Source organism: Marmota flaviventris, chromosome 11 (genome assembly GCF_047511675.1).
Source record: "Marmota flaviventris isolate mMarFla1 chromosome 11, mMarFla1.hap1, whole genome shotgun sequence".
Taxonomy (NCBI): domain Eukaryota; kingdom Metazoa; phylum Chordata; class Mammalia; order Rodentia; family Sciuridae; genus Marmota; species Marmota flaviventris.
Genome location: NC_092508.1, coordinates 65,599,344 through 65,623,498, shown reverse-complemented (window position 1 = coordinate 65,623,498; position 24,155 = coordinate 65,599,344). Strand labels below are relative to the sequence as shown.

The following is a 24,155-nucleotide window of genomic DNA, read 5'->3' as shown; positions in this document are numbered from 1 at the left end:
TATAGAAATAAAATAAAGATGTTGTGTCCACTGAAAACTAAAAAATAAATATTAAAAAATTCTCTCTCTCTTAAAAAATATTATATGAGATCAGCTGTTGAATTGCCTATAGATTAGTTTATATTTAAAATATTTTCTAGAATTAAAAAATTATTGAGGTACTCAGTATAAGTTTTTTTGTGTGTGTTTTGTTTTTCTTTTTTTTTTGGAATTGAACCCAGGACCTTGCATGTGCTAGGTAAACATTCTACCATTGAGCTACATCCTAGTCCCTAGCAGTTTTAATATCTGAAAAACATTTGCCTTACTGAACATTCTTTTAGTACTTACTGAAATACTTTCTAGAAACTGTCACATCAACCAAGTTAAACACATAAAAAAATGCAAATCTACTACTTACTATAATACTATTTGCTACAAACTGAATTTTGGCACTCCATGATCCTGTGTGTAGCCAATGTGTTCACTACTACAGAAACAGATGTACCTTATTATAAGGTGTTTTTAAGCCCATTTAACTCATAGAAACTCAATTATATTGTAAAAATATTATAAATTACAGTTTGCATATGCAATCATTCATATCCAGGATCAATGATTACATATAAAACCAATATACTGTAATTAATAATTTAAGGAATTTTCTTTTTTATATGACCAATGAACACACTTAATATTTTCATTGGTTAAAAAAAAATGTATCTAATAGAACATAGCATTTTCACTTGTTATTAAGTAAAGAGAGAAATGCTGGGTATTGTCAAAAGAATAAGAAAATAGGACCTCTCATACAGGTTTAGTGTGAGTATAAATTTTACAAATACAATGTATATGGAGATTAGTTTCTCAATCTGTATCAAAATTCTTGAGAATTTGTAAAGCATTTGATCTAGTAATTCTGTTTAAAGACAGAATGTATTCTACTGTCATGTATAACTAATTACAACAAATAAAAAATCAAATGATAAAAAAATGATATTTTTAAGGGTGTTATTGCAATGGAAGAATAGAACTAGATATCCACCAATGAAAAAGTGATCAGTCTATTTATATATTGGTTAATGTATGCATATCTGTATATTAGAAATTAATTTGTGTATATCCTGTATTCAGAAATTAAATTTAACTCATTTGATGAGATTTGTTGGTACAGAAGAGCTTCCATGACCTGTTGATAAGGGAAAGAAGCAGTCTATAAAATAGTTTGTATAATGTCATTAAAAAAAAAATCCTTTAAGTGTGTGTTCTCATGGACGTACATTGACCCTCACATGCTTGTGTATATGTTCATGTATATGGAAGGACACATGCAATTTTATGTTAACAAAAGTCCTCTGGGTGGTTAGAATTCAAGTTGATCTTATTTTATTCAGTATTTTTTTGTGTGTGGTCATTTGAGAAATATATATGCATATTTTATATATATGTATATTATTATAGGTAAATATGTATATATTTAAATATAATACATGTATACACATATACATACATATATACATATAATAATGTGTATACATATTATCCTAGTTTTTTTCTCCAATGCTTTTGATACCTTTGTTTATTTTTACATTTTTTTGTTTTTTTTATTCATGCATTATAACTATACAAAATAACGGACTTATTATTATATATTTGTACACACAATACCCTAATTTGGTCAATTTTCTTCCATAGCACATCCCCTTTCCTTTGTCTCCTCCCTTCCCTTTGTCTCCTCCTTTCCCCTGGTTTCCTTCCTATACTCCACTGGTCTCTAAGAAATTTTCAAGAGTCATTCACCATTCAATATTTTCTTCTTTATTAGTTGATATAAAAAGATAATCTTTTTGTTAAGGTATATATCTAATAACCAACTAAAAAATCTAGGTTCTAAAACAGAACATCAGAGCTGTAATGTAGATGCCTGCATGCATGTGCATAATGAAAAAAATACAGGAAATTTAAATATTACAACTTACTTTCTCTATATCCCCCTCTCTACACAAGTGGTAAAGAGCCAGCATTCTTAGTGCTTCCACATTTTGATTATCTTGAAGCAGCAACCTGTAGGAAAACCTTTGTTATTACTTATAGAGATTTTACATATTTTCTTTTATGCAAGGGCTTGAAAAGTTGGTTTACTGGCCTAACATTCCACTTACCAAATAAGTAGTTTTAATTAGTAAAGTTATATCTGTATTATTTAAACTTTAAAAGTCTACGAATCTAATTTTTAATATTTCTAAAACATGAACAGATTGTACCAATCTCGTCAAATTCTGTGGCAAGCCTAAGGTGAAGTATTAGCTAGCCATACATAACTATATAAAATTTTAATCCACCTTGGCTAGGCTGATATATAATAGGAATTCAAGGAATGCCAACATGAGTCAAATATTTCAATACCTACTAACGTTGTTCATAACAATACGACAGTTTCCTGTGTAATAAAAAACAAACCCAAAAAATATTATGAAAAATATCCTATTAAAAATTCAAACAAAACAATAAGAAAAAGGTATAAACAACAAATGTGGAAAAACTTTTCTTTTTATATATTTTTTTAGTTGTAGTTAGACACAATACCTTTTATTGATTTACTTTTTTATTTTTTTTATGTGGTGCTGAGGATTGAACCTAGTGCACCACATGTGTTAGACGAACGCTCTATTGCTGAGCCACAACCTCAGCCCTATAAAAATTCTCATGAAACTTCACTGAAGGTTATTTTTAAAGGAAACTGAACAGAAAGGGTAACACACTAGATTCCCCATCATAATATAGGACACTGAACTATTGATTCCAGTTTTTCATCCCTCCCTGGACATGAGCCTCTCCCAAGGAGTGTACACTGCCTTAAAATAGCTGTTCATACATTTATGTAAGTTAATAATTCAATTTTAAAAGCAACACAATTTTAAGTGGTCATTCAGTCCCATGTATAGAAAAGTCAATTCCATCTGGTTTGGAAAAATTTGATTCTATACTGATTTGAAAAATTTTATCACATACACAAAAATACATGCAGGTTTTCTTTTTATCCATAATTATAACCAGATCCAAAGAGACTTGTGACATCTATTTTTTACTTAACCTTTGTGCTGTCTCAACTGTCTGGTCCCAATCCTGCAGGGTTAGTTGTAATTTCATTTTCTTCACAAAAGCAGGAATAAAGCTTGGAAAGTTCACAATTATCTGGTTCACAGTCTCCAAAGCACCTGAATAATTCTGACGCATCTCAAGGCACTGTGCCTAATGGGAGAAAAAGTGGCATCAAAATGATGATCTCATGGATCATGGTTCTCAACCCAGAATGGGTAGAACACTAGTGTTCCATATTTTCTGACTTTCTTGTAGGGACCACACATCACTTTTATATTGAGGAAAAATAATCTTTTATCAAAATCACACTTTAAAACATCACTGAAAAATAAAGTATTTTATATTAGCAAATACCAGTACAATACAATTAAAAGATAATAAACTTCTAAAAATATTCTTAGGAACACCATAAAATAAGGAATATTTCTATTTACAATAGGAAAATTTCCTTTTTAGAATAAAATATCTCCATGATATTTTTAAAAAGCATCTAAACTTGGGCTTTTGTATTTTTTGGGGGGTGGGGCATTTAGCTACTGAGCCACATCCCCAACCCTATTTTATATTTTATTTAGAGACAGAGTCTCACTGAGTTGTTTAGCCCCTGCTTCCGCTGAGGCTGCCTTTGAACTCTTGATCCTCCTGACTCAGCCTCCCAAGCTGCTGGGATTACAGGCATAAACCACCATACTCTGCTGTATCTTCTTAAAAAATTACTCTCAGGTTAAAGAAGATATGATTTTAAAGAATAAGCAAAATTAGATCCAAATAACTGCCTTTACCTTATTTTTATTTTAAAACTTATCATAGGAAATAATTGGAGAAGATCACAAGAAGCCCTTAGATGCAGAACTATGCACTTATAATTACAAAAATAAAAACAACACAAAATATCCATAGAGGAGTAGTTAAATTTTAGCATATCTATTTAGTAAGATTTTAGGTAGTCATTTAATGTGATTATTCAGATATTACTATATTTATGAAAATTTTTTACAACATGCATGAATTAGTATCTTCAGAAAAATATAATGATACACATTTATTATATATCAGAATTTTCCTTTTTTTTTTTTTTTTTTGTTTTTTGCAACTGGATTTCCTTTAGGAACAAATTTAGTTCTTGTGTATCAGTTAAAAATGAGCTATCAGTCTCAAAGAGGAACTGCAATATATACCTGAAATAAGATTGAGATTATACTCCCATATAAATTAAAACAAAGTCTAAAAACCATCCAAAGAAATCAGTATATCAAAATAAATTAGTTTCTATATAATTGACAGGAAAAGAGATTAGTGTTGATAATTTTTTAAATTTACATTTGCCCTTGAAATCTCTCTAAAAAAACTGGAACAGCAAGGTAACAAAATTATGCCATAAAGACTTTGTGTGCTCACATATAATCTTCTTCTTTACACCATCACTTCTCATACAAATGCAAAAGTAGCATCTTAAACTAAATTTGCTGTGCATATGAATGACATTATTCCTAGCTGGGATTGGACCAATTCAGTGCTCTGCTGAATTAACTGAAACATATGGAATGGATCTACTTATGGTTGGAATGTTTTTGTCCCCTCCAAAATTCACATTGAAACTCAATCCCCAATGTAACAGTGTTGGGAGGTGGGGCTTAATTGGATGTGTGTAGATCATGAAAACTTAAGGCATATAAGAAGGGCCTGTGGCAATGGGTTCAATCTCTTCTGCTCTTCTGCCATGTGAAGTACAGCATTTCTCACCTCTAGAAGATATAATATTCACGGCACCATCTTGGGAGCAGAAATAAGGCCCTTAACAGACAACAAACTATTTGGAGCCTTGATCTTGGACTTTTCAGCCATCAGGATTATCATATATAAATGTCTATTCTTTATAAATTACCCAGTCTCAGATGTTCCATCATCAGAGCACAAAACAAACTAAACCAGGGTCATTCCAAAAAAGAATTTAAACATAACTTGAGTACTGTAAGAAAAAGGTAAATCCCTCCTTAGTTGTATTAACAACTGAAATATCCCAATGAAAGGAGTTTATCAACTAGTTTTTCTGTTTAGAGAGGAAGAAGAATGAAGTTTTTATAAACTTGCTAAATGTCCAATTTCTACAGCAGTTCAATTAGACAAAACTTGAATTCAATCATACTGAGTACTATTTATACTTGTAGTAAAAATCTGAATAAATTCATTAGCCACAGAAATTGGCAGTTATTAAGGACATTACAAGAAAATAATCTTCTCTTTATCTTTCTTACTCCAAATTCTTGCTTACCTAACAGTTTCCCTAATACCTAAATTTAATTTCATTTTGATGAATCAAAAATTTTTTAAAAAGTAAGGTATTTAGAAGTCATCAGTGAGGGCTCAAAAAAAGATCCAACATAAATATTCCACCCAGTGATTTTTGACTTTCAATTATTCATTCCTCAAAATGTAAGGCAGATCATGTTAGTACTCTGATCAAAACCTTCCACTGGCCACCTAATTCAGAGTAAAAGCCCAAGGCCTTACAGAATCTCCTCATCACCTCTATATCTTCTGACTCCACACTCACATAACCTTCCTCCAGCCTTCACTTCTCCCTTCACTCATTCTACTTTGACCTCCTGGTCTCTGTGCTAAGCCCTGACTGTCCTTAAAGGCGTCAGAAATTGATATCTCCTCTACTTGCAATAGGTTCTCTCAAATGCACACAGAGCTTTAACCCTCATCTCCTCTAAGTCTTTCTTAAAAAATCTCTTTGTTTGATTACCTCACTTGAAATTACAAGTTCATGTGCCAACTCTTCTTCTCCCCCTTCCCATTTTATTTATTTTTCCATCACACCTATTGCCATCGAATACTATATAATTTATTAGTATGTTTATTGTCCATCTCTTCCAGTAGAATATAAACTCTACAAAAATTGGTTTAATTTTGCTCAGGGCTTCCCTAGTAACTAGAATGATGCTTTCCTCATATTAGATACTCTAGAAGCGTATGTTAAGGAAAAAAATGCATGATCCAACCACAATGAACACAAAACTGACCCAGGATTCAGGAACTTTGGTAGAGAATCCATTTCTCTAGTTGTGTCCTACACAAATGCAGATCCCTCTACAAGCCAGAAATGACAACAGTATCATGAAAAGTATCATTTTCTAAAATAACTTAGTTTTGTCAGATGTCAAATATGTTACAAATGAATTTTAAAACATGAATTATTCACCTTAACTCCAACTCACCTTACCCAGGAGAGCAAAAATATCATTTCCATCTTGTAATCCCTCTTCAAAATACCTTAGTGCTTTTTTAGCATAAGGTTCTTTTCCTCTTGTAATATCAAGCCATGCTTTTAAAACATGCCCCTGTGAAAGGAAGAATTCTAATCACACTTTTATTTTCTTTTGAAAATGAGAGGAATAATTTTTCAAGAGGTAAACCTAATATTATTATTCTTGGTAATTAATAGCATAAAGAACTCTGTCAAATAATGTTATGAATAATTACATTCTCCAGAGCAAAACTGCTTTTGAACCCTTATCAGTTTAAAGCTTTAGAAACTAGACTACAAATTTTAATTTTTGATATGGGCTCAACATAAGTCTGTCAAATATTCCCCTAGTGCTAAAACCAAAATTCTTTTCTGAGGCTTTGCTAGTAAATTATTGTTCATATTGGTTAACATTTAATAAATAAGAATGTGTTGCCTCTTTTTTGGACAAACAGCCCAAATGAACTTGAATGAGAAAAGGAGTAGAATGAGCATAGGTCTTGTTTCACGTAGTTACAGATTCAGATCATTCTGCAGTTATTTTCTTAACCTCTGTGATAGTTCAGTGAGCTTCAAATGAAATAATAAATCATCTGAGGACTTAAAAAGTTAAGGAGTTAAGGTGTTTATCTTTAGACGTGTTAGTGTTGGTGAGTTGACGCATTGGTAGGAAAAAAGATACTGAAACTGTTTCTTCTTAAAGTGAAATTTAAAAAAATGGTGAAATATGTTCTTCTATTAAAAAATAAACTCATAAATTTACAGGTTTTCACTAAGATTATATTTAATTCCCTGTATTTTACCTGAAAATATAGATAAGAATCCACCAATACTGCTTCTACTCTACTCACTAGTTAAGTATTGCTATTTGAATGGTTTCAACTATGATCTTTGTGTGGGTGATTCCCAACCATATTTCTAGCACCAAACCTCTTCTCAACTTTTCTTTCTTGGAAGGCTCATCATCTTTGTTTTTTCAGTACCTGAAATACAGCATGTCTGAAAACTAATGTCTCATCTCAATGAATTTTCTATTCATATTAACTGGTCTCTAAATTATCCAGATTTAAAGCCTCAGAGACCTACCTATGTGATATGTGTGATATATGTGATACCTTATTCACTATCTATTATCTTTTCTTCACTATCTATTATCAGCTGACAAGTCCCATGGGTATTTAAAACTTCCGAAGTATGCACTCACTGTATAATATTTTTTGTTTAGTCCCGTGAAAACTTCTGCTAGAAAGTGCTTTCTTTTTCCCACTCTCACATCCTAGTTTTTTCCCAAGCCAGTTAGTTCATCCTACAAACCATTATTAAACTTGTGAATTTACACTCTAATACCACTCCCATGATTAAAAATCTTCAAGAATCTCTCAATGTCTAACAAATTATATATACTTGTACCTATGAGTCAAGATCCTTCAATCTGTCCCAATCCACCTCTCCAAGTTTTCTTGTACCATCTTCATCTATGTATCCTGATTCCATGAAATGTGAGAGTCTCAATGTACCCAGAATCAATATATCTTATCTATTATTTCCTACCTGGGAAGTAACTACTTCCCTTTTCTATAATCTTTTCCTGCTGAAACTATATACATTTTTTAGTTTTTAGCTCAAATGCTATTTCTCTCAATATTCTTTCTCATTCTTCTAACACAGATGTGATCTCTCCCTAACTTAAAATATTATCTGGCATATTGTAAGCAAACAATAAATATTAGCTATTATTTTCTTGTGCACTTTAGTCACAATTCTTTCAGATCATTTGTAACTTTTCTCATAAGCTGGATATGCACTCTATGCCACTACTGGATGATTCATTCATGAAAGTTAGTTTTCTTTGTCTTTGTATTATTAACAGTACAAATAATGGTATCTTGTGTCCAGGGCTATTTACTAAGAAAAAAAGAGGGAGGGAAGGGAAAGAAGGAATACAGTGGGAAGGAAATGGAAAAGAAAAAGAGGAGAGAACCAGGGAGGGATCTTTTCAAGACTTAACAACATAAAAACAAGCAATATTATAAGATCCCTATTTTATACTATAGAAAATATTAAAATTAAATGGTTATTTGTAAAGTGAGGATAGAGTGGACAATAACAATCAACAAATAGTACTAAGTATATAAATAACACACTCTTTCTTTAACGTTACTATTTCAAAATAAGAAAATGGCTACCTCACTACTACCATCTGAAATTTTGATCATTCTGTCAACGTATTCTCTCGCCTTATCATGGCGACCAAGGTGCCATAAAAACAAGCCTGCATGGTACAAAGCTTTCTGTCCAGCTCCTTTACGTTGCTCCTTCATTCTAGCATCTGATTCCAGGATAGCTTCTCTATCTGTGAAGGGAAGACAATATTCAGTGAAACTTAAATTCTAGATCAAGTGTTTATAATAGGTCAAATGATTAACAGGGTAGGAAATTTAGTTCTCTCTAAAGTAGCACTAAGATACAAGACATATATGTAATTTAAATTTTCTACTAGTCCTATCAAAGAAGCAAAAATAAATAAGCAAAACTAGTTTTAATAATAAATATAGGTCAACCAATATATCCAAAATATCATTAGATAATTGATAAAGTTAATCTTAGTTAATGAGCTTTTTAATTAAATCTTCGAAATCTATTGTGTATTTTACATTTATAATACATCTCAATTAAGATGTTAAGCTTTCTTCAGAAATATTTGTAGATAAGATTTCATAAGACTCATAAGAAAAGCTGATCCATACACTCAAGTTGTTCCACACCTTATTTTTTTGTTTTTTTTTTTGCAGGGGGTAGGGGGTGGGGCATGGGGGCCTTGCTGGGGATTGAGGATTGAACTCATAGTCTTGAGCTTGCTATGCAAAGTATTTTCCACTGAGCTACTCTCCCAGCCCATATATAAGATTTTTCTTTTATAACTAAATGAAATATCCTAAGTTTTCTCATAATTGAATTAAATTTCAAAAGCAGATTAGGTCGAATTATATAAAATAAAAAATTCAATTCCTTAAACTATCCACATTTCAGGTGCTCAAAATTCACATGTGATTACCACTGTATAGTTTATGTCCTTCCCAAAATAACTAAACAATATATGCTAACATTTATTAATAATAAGATACATAAAACTTTGTAATGATTCCAAAATAACACAATTATTAGGGGCAGGATCAGGGATTAATACATAAATTATCTGACTTTCAAATTTAATTCTGAAACTTATAAACATGCCAGCTTATGGTCATTGATCAGTGAAAAAGTAGTATAAGTACTGTTATTTACATAGCTTAACATTAGCAATCATCTATGGTGAAAAGGAGAGTTAGAGTCTAATATCTATGTCTCTCTTTTCAGATTCCTGGAAATCACATTTCCCAACAGAATCAATACTGTTGGGAATAACAAATTAAATTAAATTAAAACTCTCAATTCTAAGAAGAAAATAGTTTGTACTAGTTTTTTTTTTTTTTTTTTTTTAATTTTTATAGCCTTCATATACATATCTTTACTCTAGCTAAACACTCCCACCAGGGCATAGAGAAAGAGGATCCACAAAAGAGCCAAGTGCTGAAGTAATTTTATATTTTGCCCATCTGTTTCTCCTGTCTGGATTATTCTTTGTATTCAAATTCTACATGTCCTCCAAAGATCAGATTAACTGCTGATCTTTCACAAAGCTTTCCCTGTCTACTCCAACAGATTAATACACATCAATTTCAATTATGGACTTGTGTTTCATTTTTATCATTTTATTTAATAATAACATTGGAATTTAATGTTTGTGGTTTTTACATTTTATTCTCTCAGTAGCTTATAAACCTGATGTTATAATCAATTACTACAATTCTTTTCTTTTTTAAAAAAATATCTTTATTTTATTTATTTATTTTTATGTGGTGCTGAGGATTGAACTCAGGGCCTCCCACGTGCTAGGTGAGTGCTCTACTGCTGAGCCACAATCCCAGCCCCAATTCTTTTCTTTCTTCTATGTATATTTGGCTCAATCCTGTATATTAAGTAAGCACATAATAGTAGTTTACTTTTTAACATAGTTTTAAATAACTTTTTATTAAATTGTACATGTATACATGAAGGGAAGGAGGTATAAACCTTTGCTTATGAAAAAATTCTAAAATTTAAGAATTCTAAGATTTAAGAAAGCATTCTAGAACATGTGATTACTGTCTAGTTATTTGAAACAGGATCTATAATTACAATCCTGCTAGCTGTTAGTAGATATATATGGAAGAATACAACGCTATTTCTTCCTTATTACATATAATTTGGACATTGTTCTGCCTCAGCCTTATGTTATACTATATTCTTAGACAATGAAATACATATTTGATTTTTGGTTTCTAAGTAAGTTTTCTTTTATAACCTATTCCTATGTCCAAACCTACTACTGGATAAAAATTTACCAAATGTTTTCCAAAAGCTTACCCCCATGGAGTGGGGGATATAAAGACTTCCAAGACATTTAATATATAGAAGAGATTAACTGCACATTATTACACATTTGCATATAACATGCTGTAAAGTTGGTTCTTGCAGAACAACCTATGTGTACAATGTTCTTAGCTGTTTTACTTTGGTATAACAATTACTGATATACTAACAATTACTAATATAATTTATAATTTATTTTTAAATTAACTGAAATAATACTTATGTAGTAGTGAAATCTCTGCCAGAGGATATAAAGAATACAAAAGCAGTATTAGACCTGTTTCTTGAGCTTGATGAACTTATAATCTCATCAGGAAGATAAACATAAGACAACAGTTCTGTAGACAGTGTGATAAAATTAAATATGGTAATGAGAAAAATCAAAATGGAATAAGGAACAGTCTCTTAAATACTATACCTGGATTAGGACTCATTTTATGGGCATATATCAGTGCAATTAGAGAACAAAGTGATACATCTTGTTTACTCTTAATAGCCTCAAATTCCCGAAGAGCTTCCTGTATATTACCTGAAAATCAAGATTATGATATGAAAAATTATTCTTACTGCAAATCAAAAAGTTAGAACATAGGGAACAGGTTTAATAATTAGTTCATACCTTCCATTAATGTACCATAGGCATGATAAAACCTGAAGACTGGATCACTGCCATATTTCTTCATTCCTTCACTGGCAACAAGTAACACATGATGGAAGTATCTCTCTTGACAATAGTAATTAATCAGTGTCTAAAATGAAACAATGACTAAGTGTTAAAAGAAATGTTGGTGTTCTGAAATACTCTAAGAATTAGATATCAATCTAAGCCAAGTGCAGTAGCATATTTCTGTAATCCCAGCTACTTGGGAAGGTGAGGCAAGAGGATTGCAAAATTCAAGGTCAGCCTGGGCAACTTAATGAGACCAATCTCAAAATAAAATACAAGACTGGGGATGTAGCTTAGTGGTAAAGTGCTTGCCTAGTATACATGAGGCCCTGTATTCAACCCCTGGTACAGTAAAAGAAGAAGGAAAAAAAAAAAAAAAAAAAAACAGCAGCAGAAGTAGATATCAACCTACAATCTTGAATAATCTAAAACATTGTTAATGGAATCTTTTTTCCCCCCACGTCTTCATACATTTATTGTGTATAATGAGGGTTTCCTTCCACCATCCATGCTATTCCCCTTCTCCCTCCCTTTCCCTCCCACCCCTCTTCCCTATCTAGAGGATCTTTCATTTTTTCCTTCTAAGTTCCTTAAAAAAATAAAAATAAAAATAATCTATTGTGGGGCTGGGGTTGTGGCTCAGCTGTAGAGTGCTCACCTAGCACTTATGGGACCCTGGGTTCGATCCTCGGCACTACATATAAATAAATAAATAAAATAGAGGTATTGCATCTAATTACAACTAAAAAATAAATATTTTAAAAAATAATCTATTGTTAGTATAGAATTCTAAAGAACAGGTTATTGTTGGATATTATTACCTTGTTTTTATATGAGTTCTACAATAAATAATCATCAGTAGGAATAAATGAACCAAACTGTTCTTTAATGGAAATGACTAAGCTTTTCTCAAAATCATGTATTTTGATTTACAAAATAAAAAAAACTACTTTCAGGAACTGAGTTCTGATTAAGTATGGCTCTATTTTACACCGTTTTTCTCAGGATCATATATCAAGGTTTGGCTGTTGATGTAATTGAGGCAGGAAGCCACACTTTCACTATCACTCTGCCTTCATAAACCAACTGGGGCCATCCCATAACTAACCCCCCTGACTCTACAGTGGGTTCAGCAGAAGTGAGAAGTATGGATGAAGCACTGGTTGATGGGATTAAAACATAAGGATTTCTAAACAGCTCTGTTCCATAGCCTTGTTTCTGGACAGCCACATCCACATCCTTCTCTAGAGCATGGTTCAACAAGTGTTCTATGTTGACTTTTACTCTGCTTCCTCTCTCCTATGGCTTCTGGTCTCTACTCTCCTTCTTAGCCATGGATCTGTAACGTATAACCCATGCTCCATCCCCCAGACTCTCAAAACACGTTCACCAGTGTCTCATTGCCCTACATGACTTCTTAGATCACCACAGTTGAGGACACTTTCAAAATCATCGTACTTCACTTTTGTCCAAGATTTAGTATTGTTCAGCACCTATAACATTCCTGAAAGGAAGTGACATAGTGTCATGAAAAGGACATGGATTTAAAGGTGGAAAGACCTGGTTTCAAATCTTTGGTCTATTTTATAGCATCTCTGTTTGCTCATTTGCAAAATGCTGTTAGTATAGCACATTTACAGGTGACTATGAGAATTCATTAATTTTTTCATAATGTAAAAGTCCTATTTTGAAATAAAGAATAAGTTCCTCCAAACCCTATATATTGATGAAATAAAAAAATGATGTGTTCACCCAAGACCTCTCATATAAGCTCCAGATTCACATTTTCATGTTACCTGCCACTTAAATCAGCAACTGTGAGTCATGATCATGCCTTCCCATTTACCCAGTCTCTCTAATTCTAACAGTCATTAAATTCTTTCTCTAGTCCATCTACCATTTTCCATTCTTATTGCCACTCCTGTGGTTTAGGTCAGGTAGTTTTAGCTCATCAAACACTTACTAACTGCCTACTATTGCCAGGCACTGGGCTAGGTATGGAGAATATAAAAAGAATAAGACATATTCCCTGGCTCCCTCCAAAAGCTTAGTTCTCAGATGAGACTGTAATGTAAAGACTAACTAAAATACAGGGTATTAGTACAAGAAAGGAGCTTTGGGAAGGCAGGATAGCTTTTAAACAGCTTTGATAACTGTGGGTGTAGTGAGGGGAGGATGTAAGAGTAAAATTTAGAGAAAGATTCCTGGGGAGGATTTAGAGCTGACTCTTTAAGCACAAATCCATCTCTCCCTCTCCACATACAGAACATCCTTCCTATTTACCTTTCATGATTTCCTGAGAAAGTACAGGAGTAAGCGAGTCAGAGGAACAGCAATAACACAGATGAGAAGTCATCAACAGTACTTGGATGGGAGTGGTGATGGAAAGGGCTAAAAGCCACTCCATATTGTAGCACAGGTTGCATACTACAATTGGACCATGTATGGCTATCTGCCTGTTTTATATGACCAGTGAGCTAAGAATGGTTTTCAGTTTTAAAATGGTTGAAGGAAATATATTTCATGAAGTAAAATTTCAGGGTCCATAAAATTTTATTGGAATAAAGCCATGCTTATTCATTTAAGTATTAATTATGGCTGCTTTCTAGCTACAATGTACACATGACAGAGTCCCTGCTTATAGTTTTATTCCTCCTACTCAAATGAAAGGTCCAAGATTCAAAGTTTTCTTAGTTTTACTGCAATATCTTCATGCTGAGAATACTGCCAGAGCAGTAGGATGCATTCAATAAATAATGTTAAATGACCTAAGGCTTTCCTGGAGCATTAGACTATAAAATCTGTGAATGTACAAGCTATGAATCTGTGCTGCTCGTGGCCAGCTCCAACTTCTAAGGAACATACAGAGACAAGTCCATAAATACTATCTGAACAAGTGACTGAGTGAGCAAATGCATAGAGAAGCTCATCATCCAAAAAGGAAATTTCAAATTTTCAAACCTCATCTCTGCTTTATATCATTTCTGAAGCTGGCCGTCATTAAATATATGCCAAGTGGATGAATAGGTGATTAATAGAAAAACCACCAACCTAAAGTAAAGACTCCTTCCAGTTTTTAAGCTTCATGTCTTTCATTGATTTCATGTACACTTTCCGTGCTCTTTTTACTATCCAATGGGTGATCGGACACTAGTTTGCTCTAAGTTCTTAATCGCACCTGGAGGCGCAGGTCAAATGCTACCCACACTTTCCTAGCAAAAATATACAAGTAAAAGTAAGCACTAAGAACAGGGTGGGGACTAGAACACCAAAGACTTGCCAGAAGCAGCGCGCGCGGGGGGGCGGGGAAGGGGGGTGCTGGCCCGACCTCAACATCCCAAGCGGGGTTCCCCAGGACCACCAGGCAGCGTAGGCTACAGGCCTACGGGGTCGGGCTGGTGGCACCTACCAATCAGGCAGCAGCGGCACAGCAGGTAATAATCGCCTTGCCGAGCCCACCCAGCGCTGTCCACGCCCCCACTCCATCGCCATCCCGCAATGCAACCCCCGTCCTTCCGCTCACCTTCAGCCCCTGCGAGTCCATGGCTCCCGCTATGCAGAGAGTTCGAACGCAAAGGGTACGCTCCCCGCAGCCCCCGCCGAAGGGCTAGGGGCTCAGTCCGGGCCGCCCAGGCCCCAGCGGGCTCGCACTCTGGGCGCGGCGGAGGGGCGGGGCGAGTCGGGGCGGGGCCACTCCGCCATTGGCTACGAGCGGGAGAGGGGCGGTCCTTATGGCAGGGATTGCGGGGGGCGCGGAGCGACGTGGGAGGGGACCCAGAGGGAGGGCTGTGAGGGCGACCCGGGAGGACCCGGATTAGGAAAAGGAGCGCGACTTTGTGGTGGGGTTGGAAAAGGAAGTCGAACTGGGAATGGCCGGGGGGCGGGGAGGAGCGCGGGTAAGCGGGCTGAGGATATGGAATTAAGGAATAAGAAAATGGTGGAAGAAGCAGAGAGAGGGACTAGTCTGTCTCCCTTCATTGACAACAAAGGACTCCATTTTTCTGAACATTTACGCGGAAGCCGATTTCCGCAATGCGGTTGGTGCAGGCTTGACCAGCTCAGGACAACACGGTCAACTTTCACGTGTAGTGGTTGCACGATGGCCACAAGGTGGCGCAGAGCAATCGCAAATTCCTGACAGAAATGTGATGAGCTTCGTTGGTCCGCTTTACATCTTTGCAGGCATTGTTGCACTCCTGTGTTTCTTACAATTAGAATGCATATTAAGTTGGCACGTTTTTACTAGCTCTGATAATGATAGGGATAAATGAGGTAAACGTGTGTGTGTGTGTGTTTGTGTGTGTGTGTGTGTGATGATACTGCTGATTTTAAACTGAGGATAAAATTAATCCCTATGCAAATTGTCAGCTACTGGTAAATTCCTTCAAGAGTTAAATTGAAATATAATGAGATAAGAGATTTTCTGTGTCTGCTTGAAGAGACTTTAAAAATTGTGCATAAGGTTTGAAATTTAGGTAATCTTGGTAGAATCATTTTCGTGAGTTCCAAATTTCTAGCATCGTGATAATTATCTTACTTTAGTAGTAATGGTAGTAATTACCTTTTTGAGATTTTTAAGTTATTTAAGGAGTTGCTGTAGTTTGGTTCTAGAATGCCCCCAAAGGATCATGTGTTGGAGACTTGGGTCACCAGCATGTGGTAGAACCCTTAGAAGCTGGGGCCTAGTGGAAAGAAGTTAGGTCATTGGGAAATGCCCTTGAAGAGAATGTTGGGACCCTGTCTCCTTCTTCTTTCTTTAGTTGCTTCCTGGCCACCAATAAGTGGGCAGGCCTCTTCTACCATATTCCCATCATGGTATCATGTGCTGCGACACCCCCTAAATAGCAAGGCCAACTGACATGGACTGCAACTTCTGAAACTGAGCCTACCTAACTTCCTTCTAAGTCGTTTATGTCAGGTGTTTGTCACAGTGACAGAACTCTAACGCGGGAGTCTATGAACATTGACTGTATTTTCTGCCAGTAGGTTATGTAACAACAGTCTTTGGAGAAAGGGTAGATATTACCCAGGCTTTAAAGCAAAGCAATATTTTTTGTTTGTTTGTTTTCCTTTAAAGTACATTCCATCCAGTGGGGCACATACAATTTTCATGAGACTTGTTTTCAATATTCATAGTCCAGCTAGACATTTGTCATGATAGACAGCTGGTAATAACTACTGGTCTGATTTTCAAAAACTGGGTTAATCTGCATTGTGTATGCAGCAGAGAATGCCACAAGCCAACATGCTCAACAAAGTGTGTAATTGTGAACCGTAAACTTTTGGTTCCATGGGAATAGTTCATCTGGAAGAAACTGTCTAATGATCATGGTTAAAGAAATAGATGATCAACCTACTTTTCTGAAATCTCTCAATTCTAAAATTGGGCTGAGTCAGACTACTGGAAGACTGCATCCGGATACCTTGTAAAATTTCTTTCACTGAATTTCATTCTAAGGTTAAATCATTTAGCATAAAACACCATGCCTGGCACTTCGTGAGTATTGGTTGGATTAAACCTACTTTTTGGCACTCACAGTAATGGTGTTCCTTGATAAGGTCTCATGTAAGACAATTGTAGAAAATTCTGTTTTTCTCTGAAAAGTCAGTATATTCCTTAGCACATATATTTTATTGGTTCTTTTGTTTGGCTACGAACTGACATCCAAGATGCCTCACCTGATTGTCATATTAATGCTTATGCCTTCTGTTCCCTTCAAGGAACCTTTATTCCAGACCAATGGGACAGCTATTCTTCTTTTGGGAATGTTTTCCCTTACTGTGATCCAAATTCTTTCTTCACCTGGCAAAACCTACTCTTTCATCTCAGATCTAGTTCTTTTTGAAGCCTCTAGGGATCACCATAATTGGATGGATATGAAAGAGAGCATGTGGTAGTGGCAAGAATATGGGCTCCCAGACCTGGGGTGAACCTCCTGTATGCTGTTCACTTTTGTGACTTAGGGAACTAATTTTCCTGAGCTTAATTTTCCTTCTTAACTAAAGAAATAAAATGCCTAGCAGGCATAAAAAGTTCTTGATGCATAAAAGACATAATATAAGCCATAATTTCCATTAAGTTCATAGTGCTGTATAAGATTTACAGTGGGGCTCAGGATGTAGCCAGGGGGTAGAGTCCTTCCCTGAAATGCATAAGCCCCTGCTTCAATCCCAAATACCACACATATGAAAACAAACTACTGTACTTATCTCTCCCTTGTACTGTGGATATGGTGTATTGTTTGTCTACTCTTATCAACTGGATGATGAGCACCCACCTGAAAGTCAGGAAGTATGGTATGGTGGTCACTGGAGACAGGTCATCAGCATTAGTACCTTAATACCACCATTCACTAGCCATTCACTTGGAAACGTTACCTAAACTTTCTAAGCTTCAACTGTAAAGTAAGGCTATTACCTTGTAAGATTGTTAAGAATATCAAATGTTAACTTTTTTTGTTTGTTTGAGATGACATCCCACTGTGTGGCTCTGTCTGGTTTGGAATTCATGGGCTGAAGTGATCCTCCCTCCTCAGCCTCCTGAGTAATTAGGATCACCAGCCTAGGCCACCATGCCCAGCTTAAATGAATAATAGTTAAAGCACAGAGTGGCATTAGGTGTAGGGGAAGTGCTGAAAACCTGTTGGCTATAATCCTTGTACTCCTAGCTACTCCAAACATAGCACAGTATTGATCCCATAAGCATTTAGCAAATTGTATAGCAATGATGTATCCTTTCTTTTTCTTTTCTTTCCCCTCCCCCCCCTTTTTGTACTTTAAAGTGATATGTCTTTTTAATCATGTATTTCTGTGTTTGGTATCCTTATCCCCAATTTTTATAATGATCTACCTCTCTATATATTATCTCATCATATATTCAAATTAAAAGAAAACAGTAAAATTAGATGTTTCTGGTGTAGGCAAAAGTAAAAGAAACTCAAAGAAAACTGTGGGGAGGCTAAAGGAAGAGAAAAGTTATTTTAGGTCTGTACTGCTTATGAGGAAAATAAGGTTTTTTGTTTGTTTGTTTGTTTTTTCTGTCAGTTCAGAAAGGACATCTCCCACATAAGAGTTTTTATCTTCTGTTTTCAGGAATAAAAGAAGAGATTGGAATGCTCTTCTTGCCTCTGCTGTTTTTTAAGTTTTTAACTCAAAATTATTCTTATGCCAAAGTGGCATATTACAGAGAGGCATATTCTGCCTTCCTTCATGCCTCTTTGTAGCTTGGTTCAACTTGCTTGCCCCAAATCCCTCTAGTTCTGCCAGTTTGCATTTCCTATAAGAAATTAGGCCAGGAGCTCATCAAACGATCACTTGACACTGATACATGCATCATTCTCTCTATTTAGTTCTGGGCCTGACTCCATCTCCCTTTGGAAGAGAATCTTTCCCATCTAGAGTTATGCCTGAAGGCAGAGGCAATGTTTCCTCCTGACAGCTAAGATTGTTTTTTTATTTTTTTTTCACTCCAAAATGTCTAGGCTGTCTCTTTTTATGTTTAACTCCTGATTTCTCATGTGCGAGTCCTTCTCATCAGCCTTTCCACTTATCTAAATTGGCTGAACAGACTCCGTGGGAGATCCTTGTTCATGAATCCCCTTATAACTTGGTTGTAATTGCTGGCAGTATGTTTTTCTTCAATTTTAATTTTGAGAACTAAAACTCACATGGAAAAGTTAAAGAGTATAATGAACCCCCTATATACTCATCACCAGAGAACATTTTTGAAAGGCTGTTTTTGTGTGGCTCTCCATATTTGTCTAGTCTCCCTATTTTTAGTACATAGCAACAACCTTAGTGTTTTTGTATCAAGGTAAAATCAAAGTTTTAAGAACTGTGCTGCTCAGGAAGATGGCTACTAGCCACATGAGACTGTTCAAAATGTTTAAAGTAGCATTAAACTTAAATGAAATTTTTAAATAATCAGTCATGCAAGTGTATTAGTCCATTTTCTTTTGCTATAGCATCCTACTTGAAGTTATTTCTTTACAGAAATGAGGTTTTATTTAGCTCATAGTTTTGTACTGACAGTCCAAGATAGAGAAAATTAGAAGTCTAAAGATAAATACTGCTAAAACTTGTTTCACAGTTTTTCATAAGTTGTTACTACATGTAACACTAAATCCATTAGAATGGAGAATTGTGATTAGTATTGGCCAGGAAGTCTGGGAAGGTGATAGATTGAGGTTGAATAAGTACCCAAAGCACTATTGGATAGATGTAATAAATTCTAGTGTTCTGAAACAGAGTGGTGTGGCCATCACAATAACCTATTATATATTTTATTAATAGTTCATTAGAAAGAGGTTCTCAAAGTCTCCAAACACAAAGTAATGATAAGGAGGTGATTTGATCAGTACGCCTTATAAACTTATACTAAAATATTACACTGTACCTACTAAATATGTGCAAGTTTTAATTCTCCCATATCTGAACATCATATACATCTTTTGGATTCTTATTAAGTTGGGAGAAAAGAGTGTCATAAGAATAAGAATTAGTTTCCTGAGCTAGGTGTGATGTATATCTGTAGTTCCAGATAGTTGGGAGGCTGAGGCTGGAGGATCACTTGTGCCCAGAAGTTCAAGACCAGCTGAGAAACACAACAAAACCTCATATTAAAAAATAAATAAATAAAATAATTTCCTGCCAATCCATAGGAATGATGTTCAGTCAGTTTTGGATTTAATTAAATTAAAAAGAAGGAAAAGAAGTAAAAATTTCTTGCACACATAAATTTTAAAACAGTATTTGGAATTTTAAGACAGTATTTGGAAATCGTTTTAAATACAGTGTATGAAAATATTTACTTCAAAAAAATAATATACATGTTTTTGGCCACTGGGGGACATTGTTGCCCCATGCATAAAACAAAGAAGGTTTTTAGAGTTGTGCTTTTCAAACGTGAGTACACATCAGAACCACCCAGGAGGAGGTAAATGCAGGTGGCTGTGCCTCCACCTGCAGAGGTTCTAAGTCAGTGGGGATAAACAAATATATAAATTTCTAACAAGTAACTAAATGATGCTGATGCTGCTCATCTTGGGATCACATTTTGAGAGTCACTGGGTTAGTAAAAGACTTAATATTTGGTATTAAGGCTATTTTTTGACCAAACTCTCCTCATCATATAATTCACACAAACATGAATTTAGATGCTCTACTAATAGTAGGCTTTTGTCTAGCATATGAAGGTTGTATGTGACTTTACCGTTTTGGAATGTCAATAGTAAGAAAATATGGAGAGTCATCATTTCTCTGTAGATAAAGTGAAGTTGCACACGAAGGGACATGTCAATGAGGTTTACAATCAAAACACTTTAATGGCTTCTGAAAATAAATTAGCTTAGGTTTGGACAAAGGTGTGTCCCCAAACTATTGGTACAGGAAAAGCCCTCGAGATTTGTCCCTGAATGTGGCAAACCCTAAAATACATAATTGATCTCCAAATATAATTCAGACAATACCAAGGAGACTAAATTTTTTCCTTGGTGTTCCAGAGTGTGGTTCTATTTTAGGGTGAATTAAAAGACTGAGTCATGAGATTCTGATGACACATAGCTTCACAGAGCAGAGTTGAGGAAAACCATCTTCCCCAGTTTTTTAATAATTGGATGACCTTCTATTATATTGTCATATATATTATATTGTTATATCTATTATATCTTTTCTCTCCAGGCAATTATTACAGCAAATCAATACAAAGAGAGCAGTTATTCCTGCTGAGGAAATATCCTTTGTCTATTGTTTCAAAAATCTACAAAAGGTTTACTTGATTTACCATGTTAATTATGGTCGTTTGGTTTTTTATACACCAGAAATTGACTTTATTCTCAGTAAAATAATGTTCTGAAACTAGAATGGATCTTGAAAATTCTTATTTTCAAATCTATGGGAAAGATAAATGATTGGGTCAGGTATTAAATATTCTTTCAGAAAACAACATTTCTGGGCTTCTGGAAAAGTGATTGAGAAACAGTAGTTTTAGAAGTTTGAAAGGTTAAGTAAAATTTTCTGATTTATGGGTATGTATAATCACAATTCTTCAAAATAGTATGAAATAAGTTTTAACAGTATTTAGCTTTAGGACTCTCATTTTCTATGTAAATTCTGTAGTCTTGTTTTTGTTACAAAATTCGTGATTTGCTACTGTAATGTAAAAAAATAGAGATAATTTTTATCTGAGAAATAATGTGCTATAGTCTCATTGTTTTAAAATAAAAACCTTATTACTGAATGAGATTAACTTCTTTTAAGTATACTTCTTCATAGGTAATTGAATTATGTTTCCTACTTATCAATTCATAGGACAAGTAGGAATTGAGTAGCATCAAATGTGCAGTAGTATTTGCATAGTGTCAATTATTTGCATCTTTTCCAAATTCATACATTGAAATCATAACTTCCAATGTGATGACCTCTAAAAGTGGGACTTTTAGAGAAGGCGATTTGGTCATGTAGCTGAGCCCTCATGAATGACATCAGTGCCTTAGTTTGTCAGTTTTCCAACACTGTGACAAAATCACTGAGAGAAACAAAAGATCTTGTCTAAAAGATTCAGAGGTTTCAGTCTGTGGTCACTTGGGCCCATTACCATGGGCTTGTGACAAGGCAGAACATCATGGGCAGGGAGAATTCAGTGGAGCAAAGATTCTCATCCCATGTTGGCCATGAAGCAATGAGAACGAAGAGGAGACCAAGGACAAAACAGCCTTTAAGGGCACGCCCCTAATGACATACCTCCTCCAACTAGCCTTTACCATCTACATGTTCACCACCTCACAGTAGCCCATTAAATTATGAACCCACCAAAAAATTAAAACCCTAATGAGGTCAGATCCCTCATAATGTGATCACCTTCCAAAGGCCTTACGTCTCAGAATGCTGCTGCACTGGGGACCAAGACTTCTACATATGAGCTTTTGGGGGACAAATCTGATATCAATTACAGCAGTGCCCTTAAAAGATACTTTTGGAGATCTACTTCACTGCTACACAGTGGGGACACAGCAAAAAGATGGACATACATGAATAAGGAAGACAGCACTTTCAGACAGCAAGTCTGCTAGAGCTTTGAAAACAGACTTATAGCCTACAGAACTGTGAGAACTAAATCATTTTTTTTAATTTCAAATCACTCAGTTTATAGTGTTCTGCTATGGTAACATGCACACACAAATAAATAAATAAATAAATCCATACATACATACAAATATTTGTGCCAATAAATATAACAATATAACAGGAAGTACTGTTATATATCTAAAGAGGCAGAAACAGCCTTGGAGCTTAATAATGGATGGGATTGGTAAGAGTTTTGAAGTGCAGGCAAAAAAAGGCTGTATTACTATGATTGTTAAAGGTGATTCTGATGAAGGCCCAGAAAGAAAAGAAGAAAAGGATAGAGAATGCTTCAATCTTCTTAGAGTCTCCCTAAGTCATCCTGAATAGAATGTTGGTAGGAATCTGGACTGAAAAGGACATTCTGATGAGGTTTCAGTTGGAAATGAGGAACGTGCTGTCAGACATTGGAGGAAAAGAGATTTTTGTTATAGAATGGCAAAAAAAAAAAAAAAAATTACCTCCATTGTGCTCATGTTTGATTGTTTTGTGGAAGGTAGAACTTGCAAGCTATGAAATTAGGTTTCTGTTGAAGGAAATCCCTACATGTTGAAGTTTAAGTGTTGAAGAAGCAGCCTATTTCTCCCAATTGCTTATCGTAAAATTTGAGAACAGAGAAATGACGTAAGAAAAAAGAACCAGAATTTGAACATTTGGAAAATTTTCTGTCTAGCCATATTAAAAACTGTAAGACAACCTGCTGGGAGAAAACACTAAGGATGTGGCCAAGCAATCCTTTGACAAAGTATGAACCATGAACTTAGTCAGTCATCCTAACAGAAAAACTGACAGTTTGAACTGAGGAAAAAGAGGTGGGAAAGAACAGAGAAAAACTGTTGGACTTCTTAGATTTTACTGGACAGGATCATACTGACATATCTAACAATGAACATGTGTTATTATTCAAGAGAAAGGAAGAGTGACCTTGAAGGCAATTCGGAGATCATCGGGCCTGACTCTTCAATTTCTAAAGGGTAGAGGGGAGACCATTGTCTTCCTTTAAATGGACAAGAGAGCTTCCACCCAAAACCATGGGGCTGTGCTGAGAGCCATAGCCAAGTAGGAATGAAGCATGGCAATTTCTTTGTCAGCCTACCTAATGTTGCTTAGAGGGAGGACTCTCCATTGTGGAAATGGGCTTGCCTTGGACCCAGGTCATTTGCAGTGACATTGCATGAATGTTTGAGAAAGGTGACCCTGCTCAAGGACCAGGGTGGGTCCAGGTTTAGGGTGTATCCTGCTGGGAATAGGGAGTATCCTGCTGCCTCAGACGCCCACTCCTTGGGTTTAGGGCGGTTCCAGGTTTAAGGTGGACCCTGCTGCCTCAGGCGCCCGCCCACTCCTTGAGTTCCCTTGAGTTCTCACGGGATTCAGAGAGTATTTTGGGATGCAGAGCCCGGTGGAGGTGTGGATTTTCCCCAGAACGTGCGTGTAGAGTGCTGGTGAGAGGTCGGGAATAAAGACTTGCTGTTTGAATCTACAAGGCTGTGAGTGGCTCGTGATTTTGTGCCCAGCCAGACTGCGGCAGGGCTGGAACTGGTGTCCCTCTGTGTCCAGAAGGTGGGACTCCTATCTGAGTAG

The 24,155-nt window shown here is 35.4% G+C and overlaps 1 protein-coding gene across 2 annotated transcripts in view; it reads right to left on the bottom strand.

Moving 5' to 3' along the window:
• Positions 1-15,072, bottom strand: part of Ttc21b (tetratricopeptide repeat domain 21B) — a 67,907-nt gene extending 52,835 nt beyond the window's left edge. Inside the window, exons 1-7 of one of the 2 annotated variants that reach the window (XM_027946118.2) lie at positions 14,977-15,072; positions 11,406-11,535; positions 11,205-11,315; positions 8,521-8,687; positions 6,306-6,428; positions 3,074-3,231; positions 1,959-2,043 (exon numbers count right to left, since the gene is read on the bottom strand). In XM_027946118.2, the coding sequence (XP_027801919.2) occupies positions 1,959-2,043; positions 3,074-3,231; positions 6,306-6,428; positions 8,521-8,687; positions 11,205-11,315; positions 11,406-11,535; positions 14,977-14,997 (795 nt within the window). In that variant the 5' untranslated portion in view covers positions 14,998-15,072. The remainder of the gene's footprint in view (positions 1-1,958; positions 2,044-3,073; positions 3,232-6,305; positions 6,429-8,520; positions 8,688-11,204; positions 11,316-11,405; positions 11,536-14,976) is intronic. The other variant, XM_071619116.1, reaches the window with a different exon arrangement.
• Positions 15,073-24,155: the final 9,083 nt, after the last annotated feature.